General features: G+C 45.0%; 1 protein-coding gene across 1 annotated transcript in view; it reads right to left on the bottom strand.

Annotated features, from left to right (window-relative positions):
* LOC138473731 (pulmonary surfactant-associated protein D-like) overlaps positions 1-5453 on the bottom strand; it is a 178443-nt gene extending 172990 nt beyond the window's left edge. Inside the window, exon 1 of the mRNA XM_069612197.1 lies at positions 5324-5453. Within this exon, the coding sequence (XP_069468298.1) occupies positions 5324-5340 (17 nt within the window). The 5' untranslated portion in view covers positions 5341-5453. The remainder of the gene's footprint in view (positions 1-5323) is intronic.
* Between the last annotated feature and the right edge of the window lie 9078 nt (positions 5454-14531).

Here is a 14531-nt window from a genome sequence, read left to right as displayed (position 1 = left end):
CTGCCGCATTTTAGGGCTACCGCCCAACTCGTGGTGAGGCCCTTTGTATCACCATCACTTCCCTAACCCCTTCTTTACACTTATCTTGTTTTGTTTTCAACCTCTATTTTTCACCTCTGTATCTTAAAAGAACTGCACATTATTTCATTTCATTTCTCTCCCTCATTCTATCTTTACTGCCTGCCGTTTCATTTTATCTTCCTTTAAATCTTCCCCTCTTTCTGTTGTTCTTTTACTTGATTTACTTTGACCGTCTTTTTCTTCAAATTCCTGCTTTTATTTGCTTTATTCCACTTTTCCCTTTCTGCTTTCTGTTGTATGGAAATTTGCTTTCCTTTCTTACTCGTTTCCAATCATTGCCATTTTCTAACCCTCTTTTTTCTTCCTTTCCTTTTCTTTGTTTGTCTTTCTTTGGAATCCCACTTTCCCCTTATTTGGGTTTTTTGTCTCCATTCCTTTCTACACATCTCCTCTTTCTGCCTTCTCACAATGGTTATTTGTCTACTCTTTACTTCTTTTCTCTTATTCTTTTCTTATTGTTTTTATTTCCCATTGTCTTTCCAATTCTCTTCCCCACCATGTTTCGCTCCTCTTTGGACCGCAACCCTCTATTCTGACATGACAGTGGGCCTCATTACGAGTTTGGAGGCAGCCATGGCGCTGTCCGGGTTCTGTGAATGAGGAATTACAGGGTCATTCCAACCTTGGAGGACCCGGTAATTCCTCATTCACAAAACCAATCCCTATTCCCATTTGGGCCCCCATAGGGCTTAATGGGAGTGGGGAGGGAGCTAATAACGGGCCTGTTAATAACGGGCCCGTTATTAGCTCCTTGGTCCCCTTGCGGGACCCTCTAAGGACGTCTGCGTTCTGTGCAGGTCCTGCAAGGGAACCTCGTAATAGGGCGGAATGGGTTTGCCAGCACCGGCAACATTACCGGTGCCGGTAAACCCATTCCACCAACCTCTTTTCGCGCGGTGGGACTCTAATCAAAGTTTGAGGTTTTTAGCTGTGCATTGAGGTGGTCATTTGTAGTTTCGGCTGTTTTTATCCTGAAGGCCAAAACTAATGCACTGAAGCTAGGGGGCGATCACATCCTACACAGAAGGTTGAGCAAACTTTCCCAAGCTGTAACATCGGCTTTGCCCTGCGAGTGCTTTTTCTAACCAGTGTGCTAAGAGTTAATGGCGTAATTGCAGCTGTTAATGCACTACTAATTTACTAAAATTGTCTTAACCTCTCTGCCTTCCCCATTGTTTGAGAGAGGTTAAACCCTTGCTGCAACATTGTCCATTCTCAACCAGCACCCAGTGCCGTTGCCTGTTTCACCTCGCCCTAGAGACAGCCTGCTCCTCTGTGGCAGAACCTAGCTGGCCCTGGCATTAAAAGGTTCCAAGGCGAGGTTGGAAATGGGAGCCAGATGCTGACAGTCAATGATAAACTGACTTTTTTTCCCCCATAAGTGTTAGGTCTGCAAGGCTGAGAAAGCAGAGCACTCTTTGCTAAAAAAGAAAGAGGGGATTGCACGCCTCCTGCCATGGCCCAACGACCCCCTCTTAGCTCCTGTGTTATTGACACACTTGATATTGGTTTCCTTTGTGCAAGGGGATGACTCATTGTTCTTGCTACCTACTTTCTTTGGTACAACTGCCAAGAAGGTGGGTGAACTGCCAGCAACCACATTGCTTAAGAGAATTTGAACTGGCACTTTTATTTTGCAATGTTTGCTTCTCTGCTTCTGGGTGTGGGGGACCATTGTCCTATACGGCCTTCCTTTATGGAGTATTGCAGCCTCTCTCTCCATTTGGCATCCATGGAATGAGGAGCTACCGCAGGCGCCTGAGACTCATCCTGTTAGGACAGAGACACTGTTTCTACTCCTTGCATCACCACCATGCTCAATGCCTTGCACATGCATGCAGCAGAAGAAAGCAATAGCTGACGTCATTGCAGTCACTCCGCCTCCACTATGCAATTCATCTGATTGTTCCTCGACAAAACTGCACCAATGCCACAGCCATTAGAAGGGACCTGCGCGTGGGCAGTGTTTGTGTATTTGTGCGCTTGCGCTGCATGTTGCAGTGCATGGAATATATATTAGTGGAAATGTCCATGCAAAGCCTTATCACAGGCCCTACAGTGAAGCTAAGACCGTGGAAATGCTACTTCACATAAACACCATGTTTAAAATATATTAACTAAGATTAAAATGGAGCAAGTTCATTTTGCACCGTGTTTGCTGTTTGCAAAAGATTCGCAATTTAGCAAACAGGTATTGTTTATGGGTCATATTACAAAATGCTTTACACTAGACAGAAAACTACACTATTATTTACCACTATTTTTGCAGCTCAGTTAATAAGGAAGCAGATATTGTATCACTCGTATCCGGGTGGCAGGTGCTTTTTTTAAATGGAGGGGTTTTACGATTTCCCGATAATCATCTTAAGTGACTGATAATATTAAGAGAGCACAAACCAACCAAGTGAGTGTTCTTAGTGGTTCTCCCACTGCGTATTTGTTTGAAATAATAGGTTAAAATGGAGCAATTTAAAGTAGAGTTTCTGGGCAAATTGAGTAAAGGGCATTCTATTTGCAACCGGTTCTATAGGGCAGCATATGTCCAAATCCAATAGATGTCAATAGCTGACAGAAGCATTTTCCAATAAATATACATGGGATGTCTGTACCCACAATATATTCCAACAGGGTCACCGCAAGAACACACTCATGTTGGCAGTGCCCAATATTGGCAACATTGCTACTTTAAGAAGACATTTCCATTCATGCTGGCTCTGTCAATGTATTACAGGTTTGCCAATGAAAGGTCACAAGGTTAGCTTTGCCCAATAATACTAGTAGTGCCAGCACTTCCACTTCAAGTGCACATTCATGTTGGAATTTCCTAATAATGTCAATTATGCCAATATTATGATTCTAAGAAGAGATGTTCATGTTGACTGTGCCACTATGGGACAGTACTGCAAACGTAAGGACATGCCTGTGCAAATGTTTCCTAAAAATGGCAATATTGTAACTATAAATCAACATTTCAGGTTGGTTGTGCCATTGCATGTCAGTACTGCCACTGTAAGTATGCACTCATGTTGGCTTTGCCCGAACTGTCAATATTGCCACTCTAATAAGACATGTTCATTCTGGCCGCGCCATTGCATTCCAGTACACTCTCTGAAAGTACACACTTGTGTTGGCTTTACCCACTAATGTTAATACTGTCACTGTATGTAGACATGTGTCACTGTAAGAGCACATGCTGTTGGCAAACCACTTACAGTACCAGCACCATTCCATCTTGACCTGGGGGTCATCTTCGACTCTACTCTCTCCTTCTTTTCTCACATCTCGGACATATCCACTGCCAGCTGCACCTCCTCAAATGTATTCTTTTCTCACTTTCCCCCAGAGGCTCACTGTCTCCAGAGCCCTAGTTCTTCCAGGCAGAACTACTGCAACCGTCTCTTTCTCAGTCTTCTTACTTCCACTATCTGACCTGTGCAACTTATCCAGTACAGAACTGAAAGACTTATCCTTGGCCTCAAGCCCAGGGGCCGCATCTCGCTGGTGCTGAAATCCCTCCACTGGCTCCCTGTGGCTGCAAGGGTCAAGTTCAAGTCCCTCTGCATAGTCCACAAGGCTTTCTGGGGCAGAGGACCTTACTATCTACAATGCTCTCTTCCCAGATCCTCTCCTTCTAGAGCCCTCCACTCGGCCTCCTCCAACTCTCTGCGGGTGAGACAATTCTCCAAACAGAGATTTGGGGGTAGATCTTTATCCTCTAGAGGGGTCTCCCTCTGGAACAGCCTCCCTACCGCTCTCCGTTTTATGCCTCCTTAAGTTCCGGAAACTCCTCAAGACCTACGGCTTCTCTTCTTCCTTCTCTCTCCCTCTCCCCTGCTAACCCCCTTTCTCCTCGCTTCTTTCCCTCCTTCGTTCTCTTCCACAAACCTGCTCAGTTAGTTGACTGGTCGCCTAGTGCACTTCCAGAGCCTCACATGTCCCAGCCCTGCCCAGCCAGTCCTGCACTTGCCCCCGGGCTGCTGCACCCTGTGCACTACTGGAGGGGCATCCACTCTGCACTTAACCCAGGCCCCTGCTGGACTGGGCGTTACTTGTCCCCCTTCCCTCCCTCGCACTTCCTGTTAGGTGCACTTGCACGTCCTTGCCCTTGACTGTTCTAGGCCTTGAAAGTCTGTCCTGTCCTCCCTCTGTCTCCCCTCCCTAGCTTGGGTGTGCTTGTAATGCACATTCATAGGCGCATTTAGAGGACCCACTACCAAGCAACCTGAAACATCGCCAGGCCACAACTGTAGTTTATGTCTCTGTTTGCTCCTACCCTCTCCCCCTTCTCCCTCACTTCTTGTCCAGCACTACACTAGTACATATGCCTCTGGCCTAACACACTGGCTATTTTTGTAAATCATTCAGAATCTTCAAGGCCTAAGAATGATGACTGTACTCCCTTGTTCCCTTCCCGCCTTGAAGCGCTTTGAAGCACTTCACTTGTGTATAAGCGCTCTACAAGTAAACAATTACGATTGCAATTCCCCATGCATTATCCCCTGCTTGTTCCGGCAGCAGCCATTCCTCCCACCTACTCATAAATAAGCTGAATGAATAAACAGGCATTCATACATGCATGCACGCACACCCACATGTGCTCACATTCACAGACATGCACACTGACAGTCAAACAGGTGTGCTCACTTTCACTTAACACGCACCTGCAGTTTTTGTCCAAACTTGTCTCATTTTGGTGTATGATCCCCTGCCTCAGGTTCTTCAGCTCTTCTCTTTTCAAACCCAGATAGAAAGAGGGAGCAGAAACCGTGGAGGGACATTGATTGACACTCCCCCCGCATGAGTCCCTTTCCATCGCGGTCCAGAGAAAGACATGAGAAGCGCTTCCAGTGGACGCCCTCCAGAGCTTTTAATGGGCTCTGCGCCCTTCCTCCAAGCACTGGCTGCAGGGACAGAAGCCCAGTAGCCTCCGCTCAGGGCAGCGCCCGTAAATCAGGAGTGACAGGAATGAGTGACACCTATGCTTTGCACTATGCCCACTATGCAGCACTGGCCACCACTGACACTTATTCAAATTTGGCATATTTGAAAAACGGATCAAAATAGTTTGGTCCATTCGATAGCTAAACAGGACATTTTTAGTCTGCATCACAGCTTAATACAACGGTTGTATTCCCATTTAGATAATGCCAAAATATGCACTAGTCCACATTTTGAAAGATGGGGAATATGCTATTATAAGTTAGGCAGCAATACACAGTTTTATAAGCTAATTGGTACTTACGCAGAAAAAGCAAGCATGCGGAGTTACGCAGTCCAGTTATACAGCATCGTTCACGCGACAATGCCCCAATTCTACAAACGTGCACATTTTATAGTACGCTCATCTCGCTGCCCGATGAGATATGCACGGCCTCCAAACATCAAGCCTAAGCAAAACGTGAATAGCGCCTCTTCTTCCAGTAAATGATGCGAACGGACCTTAATTCTGCCAATCAAGAAAGTCTACAGTTTTGCACAAAATGCACATTTGGGAATGCAGGAAATGTTTTGCTGCCTCTGTTCTATAGAGGAAACCATTTATCAGTGACCCAAGATAAAATGGAGGGAAAGATTTTGCTGAGAAAGGAGCTTGAAAATGCAGTCTGTGCAGTGATACTCTATTTATCCGTCTACACATGTAAATACAAAATGGAAAAACACGCAGGGCAGGTCACAAAGTGTGACTGATTGTGCAGCCACACCAATTGCTTTGCCGTATATACAGAACCCTATTCTTGGTGATCACTTATAATAGAGCTGTTTAGGAAACAAAAACTGCAATGCCACATCCGCTACGGATTCATGACTGAAATAAAGGTAAGTAGTTAAAATGTGGCAGGCACTAGAACCAGCTGCGCACTGTCAAAATATTCAAGGAATGTAGGTACGTAAGTAGATGCACGGGTGGTCGTGTAAGAACATAACCTCAGCCCAAAGAGTCCTAAGTAACAGTACATTACATATAAACAAAGTCACACTGCACAGAACAAGCGGAACATAGGCTAATGCACGTTTTTGGTCCACAGAAAGTACAGCCTTTAATACTTTAATGTGCTGAGCACAGCAAACACGTGTTTCAACCTCACGGTTCTTATCTAGGTTGTTTTTCAAAAAAGTTGATGCATTAATTCAACATATACAATTATATACTCATTGCCAGTAAAAGAACATCAAGTTGCATCAGCAAAGCATACAGGGCACAGGGACCAAGACTAATCTGTAAATATAGGACTGTTCATTATGGACTTAATACTGATAATGAGTTATCTGCCTTTTTATGAATGGCTATTGTGAGGGCCCCTGCGAGTGCCTCTGCTTACCTGCTACCTGCTCTGCTCTACACTACGCCCACTCTCAACTTTTTCACAATGTTGGACTATTACTTCCAGAAACACCTTGGATCCTATCTGGTATTGGACTAAACAGTCTGCACTCCTATATACCATTTATATACTAATATATATTAGTATTCTACCATATATATTGATTTATTTTCTTTGTAAATGTAGGCTCTGCCTCCTTACACTGTGACCTCTACATAAGGAGACGGCTGCGCGCACCCGCGCGTGCGCACCCACGTGAGTGCCCCTGCGAGTGCCTCTGCTTACCTGCTACCTGCTCTACACTGCACTACGCCCACTCTCAATTTTTTCACAACGTTAGACTATTACTTCCAGAAAAACCTTGAATCCCATCTGGTATCGGACTAAACAGTCTGCACTCCTATATACCATTTATATACTAATATATATTAGTATTCTACCATATATATTGTTTAATTTTCTTTCTAAATCTAGGCTCCACCTCCTTACACTGTGACCTCTTCATAAGGAGACGGGCGCACCCCTGTGAGTGCTGACTGCTGCACCAGCGGCAGTAGTTCAGCACTCGCTTGTATATATCTTTCACATGGTTTCCTGTGTTACTTTTCATTTTTCATGACGCAACATCGTCTGACAGGCTATGATTTTGTTTAACTCCAGTCGCTAGTTGCCATCATGACATACCGACTTACAACAGGCATGCCTCGTGTAGTATTGAATCCCAAGTCTAATCAGCAACGAATCGACAAAACACCAAGTCGAAATAAAACGCTGGCGACTATCGATTCACTCCCTGGTCCTGTGCGAGTTGGTATACAATTTCCAAGTGTAAATTAACTGTTCAGGACATTTTTACTTTGGCAAGTAAGAGGATGTGGAATGTGTAAGTCAGTAATAACTTCTTTTTATATGCAACCTTTTATCAGAACATGGGGCGGGGGATGGGGGGGAGGGGCTCAGGGGCTGTGTGCTGCTTGGGCCCCTGATTCAAGCAGTTTACTTTTACTCTACAGACAGATCTAAGCAGCAAGGGCTTTAGGCCTCTGATGCCACTTGCCAGCTTGTGGGGCCTATGCACAGAAGAAAACAGTCCAAGAATCTACTTCGTTACTTTCATCATGCCTGCATCCCTCCAACAATTGACATATCCGTGTATTCCTATTTTTCAGACGTGCAGTTTAAAAATCCCATAATACTTTAAAGAAGATTTGCAACCAAAAGAAAGGGGGGGGAAGCAAAACATGTGAATAAAAACGTTATTAAGAAACAAAGATAGATTCTGAATAAGAGGCAGGTAAACTTGAATTGCAAGCAATTGAGATGTTTGCAATTATGATAGAACGAAATATAGTAGTGGTGGAAATAGAAAATTCAATACAAAAAAATTAATAAAGGATTTTTGATCTAGGTTCTTATGAGGACTTTGCAACACACTAATGAACACCCTTAGGCTCTATTCTTCTGTGTCTCCGCGGTGGCTTACACTAGTTTAAGAATGTTCAGTGTGAGTCTTTAATGTCTGAAGACTATTACGTCCTAACTTGAACCCAGGCGATAAGGAGGGTAGACAATGGACTGCAGATCAGTGGGTTTGTGCACCGTTTGCAAATGTTTGACTGACCTTGAACAGTCGCAGGTTCGAATCCTGATGGGAGCTGTTCCAGCACAAGATATGATTTCTTCCAGTCTTCAAAAGCATTGAGTCATGTTGGATGTTCATGATCATTTTTGGGTTCTCATGATATATCGTGGTAAAGAAAAGATCTGGTGGGATCAGGTCGAAGCAATAACCCTTTTCATGGTTGTTTTATCACAGTTGCCCAGAAAAATATACCATGACACAGTAAGAATCTACTAGACTGGCAGCACCCAAATGCCAGTCTAGTCAGGTAATTACACTTAGTAGGACTGCTTTATCAGAGATGCCCAGTAAAAAAAAGTAAAGCCAAACTAAGAAATGACTAGACTGGCAGCACCCAAATGCCTCTCTAGCCACAAATACCACATTTCATGCCTGCTTAGCCTGGAGTTGGATTACCATTATGTGTTATCACACAATTCCCAGCCCCCACATATCCCCTCTCCCTCCAACCCCCTTCCCCAATCCCCAAAATCAGCACTTCAGTCCACAACTACCTCCACGTCTCTCTTCCTTGTCCCAGTGTTTACGTATGAGGCACCTTTTCTCCTAGGTAAGTACTAGGACAAGGACGAGTCTGTATAGGAGTAATGAAGATTACAGGTAACTAAACAAGGCATTACCTCCATGTCCTGCTACCTCAAAGTGCCTCGCACACATGTACTGGGATGAGGAAGAACGGGCCTACGAGTAATGAAGATTAACCAATATGTAATCGTGGCATTAAACACAAGCAGTGGCACAACACCATTGATCTGACAGGGCTTCAGTCCTCTCCATCACCCCCTGAAATTTTGGGCTATGTTTACTCGACATAGCTGACTTACAAACCGTTGCCGGGCAGAACAGGATACATATGATAAACGGCACCTGGGTTTTCACCATTTGCAAAGGCCCAGCAATTACTAACATAAAGCATTTCACTGTTAGTTATTTGGCAGTTGAAATTGTGATGTGGGTTTAGTACCTACATGCCTGCGGAGTGTTTAGAAGGGTACAGAGGGGACAGGAGACCGCTCATTCTCACAGCAGTCCATAATTGGGTGCTTTCAGACTTAAAAGAGGGAGTTAACTTCTTGTAACGTTGAAGCCGCACTAGAATAGTCTCATTAGTATGTGTAAAGAAGTAAGATGCCCCCACACAAATATGTTTGCTGCCAGTGAAGTTAGTGCCTCACCCAACATTTGAAGGGTTAGCACCCCCCCCAAATGTAGGTTTTGTTGAGCCTGTGAACAAAAGCACACACACCATTCACCATGCACATACATGCATACACATGCACCCCCTGCCACCCATACATTTAAGTGTGTACCCTTTCACCATATGGGCACACCCAGTCATCACCCATACATTGAAGTGTATATCCTTTCAGCATACAGGCACACACCCAGGAAGCCCCCATACATTTAAGTGTGCACCCTTTCACCAAACACTCACACATGCACCCCCTGCCACCCATACATTTAAGTGTGTACCCTTTCACCATATGGGCACACCCAGTCATCACCCATACATTTAAGTGTACATCCTTTCAGCATACAGGCACATACCCAGGAAGCCCCCATACATTTAAGTGTGCACCCTTTCACCAAACACTCACAAAGGCATACCTGGCCTGCATCATGCACTCACTCATTAATACACATTACATTATATACATATATATACATACACTTATATGCATGCACACACACATTAAAAGAAAATACATGCTCTTACCTTTAATCTTAGTGCATGGAACAAGACCTTCAGCTCCCTGCAGCAGCCAGGAATGCTTGTTCCTGTCATCTGCAGAGTATTCGGAGGCCTCTGTGTCATGGCTGGTTTCTTTTTTAAGCCACTCTGACTTCATAAAGAAATCATTTTCGTTAAAGGTCCGAACCGAAATAATTTCTTTATGAACGCAGAGTGACTTCAAACAGAAACAATTTCTTTTTGAATTCATTTGTATTTGTATTTTGTTTATTTGTAAAGCGCAAACCACGCCCACGGGCAACCGGGTGCATAGGGCTCCCTCCACCCCATGGCATGACTGCCTCCAGCCTGTAGACTTCCATGTCATGGAGTGGGGGAGCCCTCGGACTTCATAAAGAAATAGTATTTTTTTCTAGTCACTCTGCCTTCATAAAGAAATTATTTCTGTTACGCTGTAACAGTGATAATTTCTTTATGATGGCAGAGTGACTTCAAAAAGAAACTATCTTTCTTTTTAGTCTGAGGGGGTCCCCTCCCAGGACATTTGTGGGTCCCCTTGCACTGCATGGACTATTCGGGGCCCCGCTACGCCAGTGCACCAAAGAGTATGTGCCACTTTCATTGTAGCTAGGGTATGCTCTAGTCTGTCACAGAAACGGGATGTGTCTACCATAGGAAGCGTTGAGGGTGCAGTGACATGAAAACTTCAGCACTGTATTTTCGTTTGTTGTACCTCAAGAAAAGCACTCTATTAGGGAGTCGAAAGTAAGGGACCCACCGTAGGTCTCGAGACCTTGCTCCATTACCAGGTGAGTCTGTTCCCGACACCACAGCGTGATGCTTACCTGTCGAGAGAACAGCAATAGTCCCAGTGCTCTGGGCTCTAACTTGAAACAGATTATGGAAATAATGCTTGTCTGTGACTCTGTTGCCACCAACAGAGAGCCTACCCCTGGCCTACATACAAGCCATATTTATAAAGAATTGTATTAGAGGCCCACATTTAAATTTGGCGGAGTGGGGTTCACAGTGTCACCCATGATTTGCATGTTTTTCCACTTATTTTCTAAGTGAGTTGGATTTGTGACACACTCGGCGGTCTTGCCAGAGGGGAATCCCAAGTGTTGTAATCCTACTCCACTGCTTACGAATGGGTTCTGTGTTGAGAGAATTTATGGGCAAGGATATCTGCACAGTGGGCCATAATGTGGTGGGTTGCTTGGTGATGAGCAAAGTTTAGTGGGTGTTGTTTCAGAGATGTGAGGCATTGCCAGACTTAAACAAGGGCGGCCTGGGTATCCAAGGGGGGAGGGGAGGGGGTTACAGTCCACGCGGAGGGGGGTGAGGGGGAGTTCCTGGGGTTGTTCACACCTTTTCACACAATAGTTGATTTGTTGATGTTTTTCAACAGCTGTCAGCCCATATGCTGGGAGCTCCTTTGGCATATTCTCACCCTTTGATCATCCGACTGGAGGGAGCACAATTAAATTCAATGAAGAAACAATGTGCCAACAGCTGTCTGCACCCTAATAATATGGGAGCAGCAATTTGCACACGTGGTCTGTTTTTTCTTTTCAATTGTTGAAGTTCATCTCCTCTATTGATATGCTCACGTCTTTGAATGTACACTTCACTTGGTAGAATACAAGAGATCCCTTTCTACTGTTTTAATTCAAGAGCCTGCTCTTCAACGAATGCACCCCCTAATCCGAGTCCCACATACCCTCTCCTCCTTTCCTAACCTGAGACTGTGTGATCTGTCCCCCCTCCCTATATTTTCCCCTGGTTGCTTGTTGTAGATCCGTTGCTGCCTAATTGCCTGCCCTCTCCTTCCCCCATTGTTAGCTTTCCGTTCCCTTGGATCTCTTTGTCCCTCCCCCTATGAGTTGTGAAGCTCTCAGTTGCTAACCTAAGCCAGGTCTGTGCTTAATATATAGCCTAAAATGAATTACTATAATATGAATCATAACATTAAGAATACCAATAATAATAACAATAGTAATGCACCTATTTTACTGAACTGGCTTTTGAAGAAGTGCATTCCCTCCAGTGCTCATTTCTCTTCTGAAAGCAAACCATACTTGTCCAAAATGCTTCAACGTCCTATATTTTGTCAGTTTCACTTATGAGCCTTGGTTCTTTCAGAAAAAGGTCAAGCACATGATAGATTACATTTCTTGGTGGGTGGGTTGACTCCCTAGGGGTGGGGCTCAGAAAGAGAATGCCCAATAAACATTTGGGTGGGAAGGTTAGTAAGTTTGCTGGAATGGACAATTCATATTTGTTATTTTCCTTTCTTTTTGACAATTCATATGTGTGCCAAATTGCTGATGACATGTAGTCCATAACGTGTATAATGTTTAACCTGGTGATCTGGATTAACACAATTGTGTAATTCTGGGGATAAAACCACCCATCGTTGTGATGTCTCTCATGCACGCACTGCATCTCCACTTGGTACTCTTAGAAACCTTCCAACAGGAAAGGTGCTCCCTCCCACAGAATAGTGCCAGTCACACACAGAGCTGTCCTCCCGTACATTGCAGGGCACGGCAGGGAGGGTTATTCTCTGGTCAACCCATGTTTCACTCATCTGATAGTTCTTGTTTTCTTTCACAGATAGGAGCAGGAACATACTAAATTATGTAATTCCCACCACCTTGTCTCTGAGATGCCTGGCCCCATGTCTTACATTGTTTACCCCCTCCCCTGCCTTTACACTGAGGTGGGCCTCCATCTTGGTGCATAAAGTTCACAATGATCCCAGAATGTTCCTGGCACTATTGAAGATAGAGACATAACGCCTCGTCTCATGGTGCCCGTGGCAACTGCTGGCACTACCGGTAACACCACAGGAGGAGCCGAAAAAGCCATCCAGGCTGCCACCACCATAACACTAGGAGGAAAGGAGAAGGCACCAGTAGAAACACTGGGTGTTGAGAAATGAGCACTGCTGTCAAGACATTTGAACCAACATGTCACCCTGTGGAGGGTTTTCCCCTCCTTCTTCCCTATTTGCCCTCTTTCTTTCCAATAATTCCTAAATCACCTTCTTCAAACTGTAACATTATTTCTCTTCCTTTATCTTACCCATCTTCCCACTTTCCCTACCAACAGGTATCTTATCCATTTGCTAGGCTTCCACCATACATGTGTTAACCATGCCTTCTCACTCCTTGTCGGACCCTACCTATTAACCCACTTACCCATAACCCCCTCTTTCCTTAACCAGAGTTATGCCTCTGTACCACTTCTTCATCTCTGACCAGCTGTTGCCATCTGCCCTTTCCAGTTTACACTTCCTTGCTCTCTTTTCCACCATGGTCCCCAAACTCTTTTCGAACTGCATGGGCTACTTACTCCAGCCCAGTCTTCTCGTTCAATCCTTGGTTTGTTATCCTTCCTATCTTCTCAGGTCTTCCTCATTATCAATGCAGGCTGCCCCTTTGCTGTAAGAGGAACCATCTTTATTCACTCTCACACTTCCCCAGATGACCATCCCAAAGCTCCTAGCTTTCTTTCCCAGTCCCCTTCACTCACTGCCTCCATTTCATCCCTGCTCTTCTCCTGCTCAGCCAGATTTTGCTCCAACTGTGAAGTAGCCTCCCTGTCCTGTGTAGATTCCAACCTGAGCTCCCCCACCTCATGTACAAACCACCTAGGGTGAGTCCCACCACCGGGGGTCAGGAGTATTTCTGTGGGAAACATTTTTCTGTGGCTGAACCATGCAGATCAGTAAAATACAAGAGTGGAACAGATCTTCCCAGCGTCTTCCTACCCTCCCTTTGTAATAATGAAATGTCCTAGTGGTTTACTGGCCCACTCTGCCACTTCTTCTCGTCCCCTGGTGAGCCTCTGAACATACAGATAAAATCACTGGTGTTCTGGTGGCATGTATCTAAATGTCTTCCAGTGGCTTGAGGGGCTCCTTAACCTACAGGGTAAACCACTGGAGGTCTAAAAGGCCTCCTAAGCAAACTTCACCCATTAGTGGACTAGTAGCTCCTCAATCTGTAGGCTGATTCACTAGCGGTCTTGTGGGCTTTAAGTTTAAAAACAATCCTGATTATTTAGTGAGAGTGCTTGCATCCTCCCTCCCCATACCTATTCTTTAGAGTGGCCTCATAGGCTATCCAATGAGCAGGGTGGCATGCAGGCAAAATATCACATAATGTGATCCTCCCTGCATGCCCGGTCTTGCCCTGCTCTTCTCCCCCATACCAACTGCCTTACACACCCCTCCACCAGCCAGAATCAAAAGGAAACACACATTGGCAAAGTCAACAGTTTGGGCCTTTGTGTAAGTATGGGATAGACATTTTTTAGGCATTGGTATAATGGTACTACACGGCCACCAGATCACAACAGCTAGAAAACAGTGGATTACCTGGGCATTTGATGGCAGTACCTGGCAAATTCTATGAAGACCTCAAGCCAAAACTGTTGCCTGTTTTTAACAGGACTTCAGTGCATGAAGAGATATTATGGCAGTCAATGGATGGGCAAATACCTAAACAACACCTACAAGCTGTGTGTCCCTCCTACAAATGCAATAGTTTCGGCTTTGGTGCTTAAGCGCCACCTGACAGCCCAAACTAAAACAAAGTTCCCTTGCCAGACACCCTCCCAGGTCGGCCTCCTTCCCCATCACAGAAACCCCCTGATGGCCGAATGACCTGCTTTGGGGTCTACATACATCTAACAATAAGTCACTGCATTTATGCAACAGCTTGTCCTTTTGTAGGTCTGTTGCCGCAGGGATGCAATGACTACTCATTTCATCGCCACCATG

The sequence above is a fragment of the Ambystoma mexicanum genome, chromosome 8 (genome assembly GCF_040938575.1).
Source record: "Ambystoma mexicanum isolate Mex_15411 chromosome 8, UKY_AmexF1_1, whole genome shotgun sequence".
Taxonomy (NCBI): Eukaryota; Metazoa; Chordata; class Amphibia; order Caudata; family Ambystomatidae; genus Ambystoma; species Ambystoma mexicanum.
Note: the sequence above shows the minus strand (reverse complement) of the source record. Positions and strands in the feature narration are given on the sequence as shown.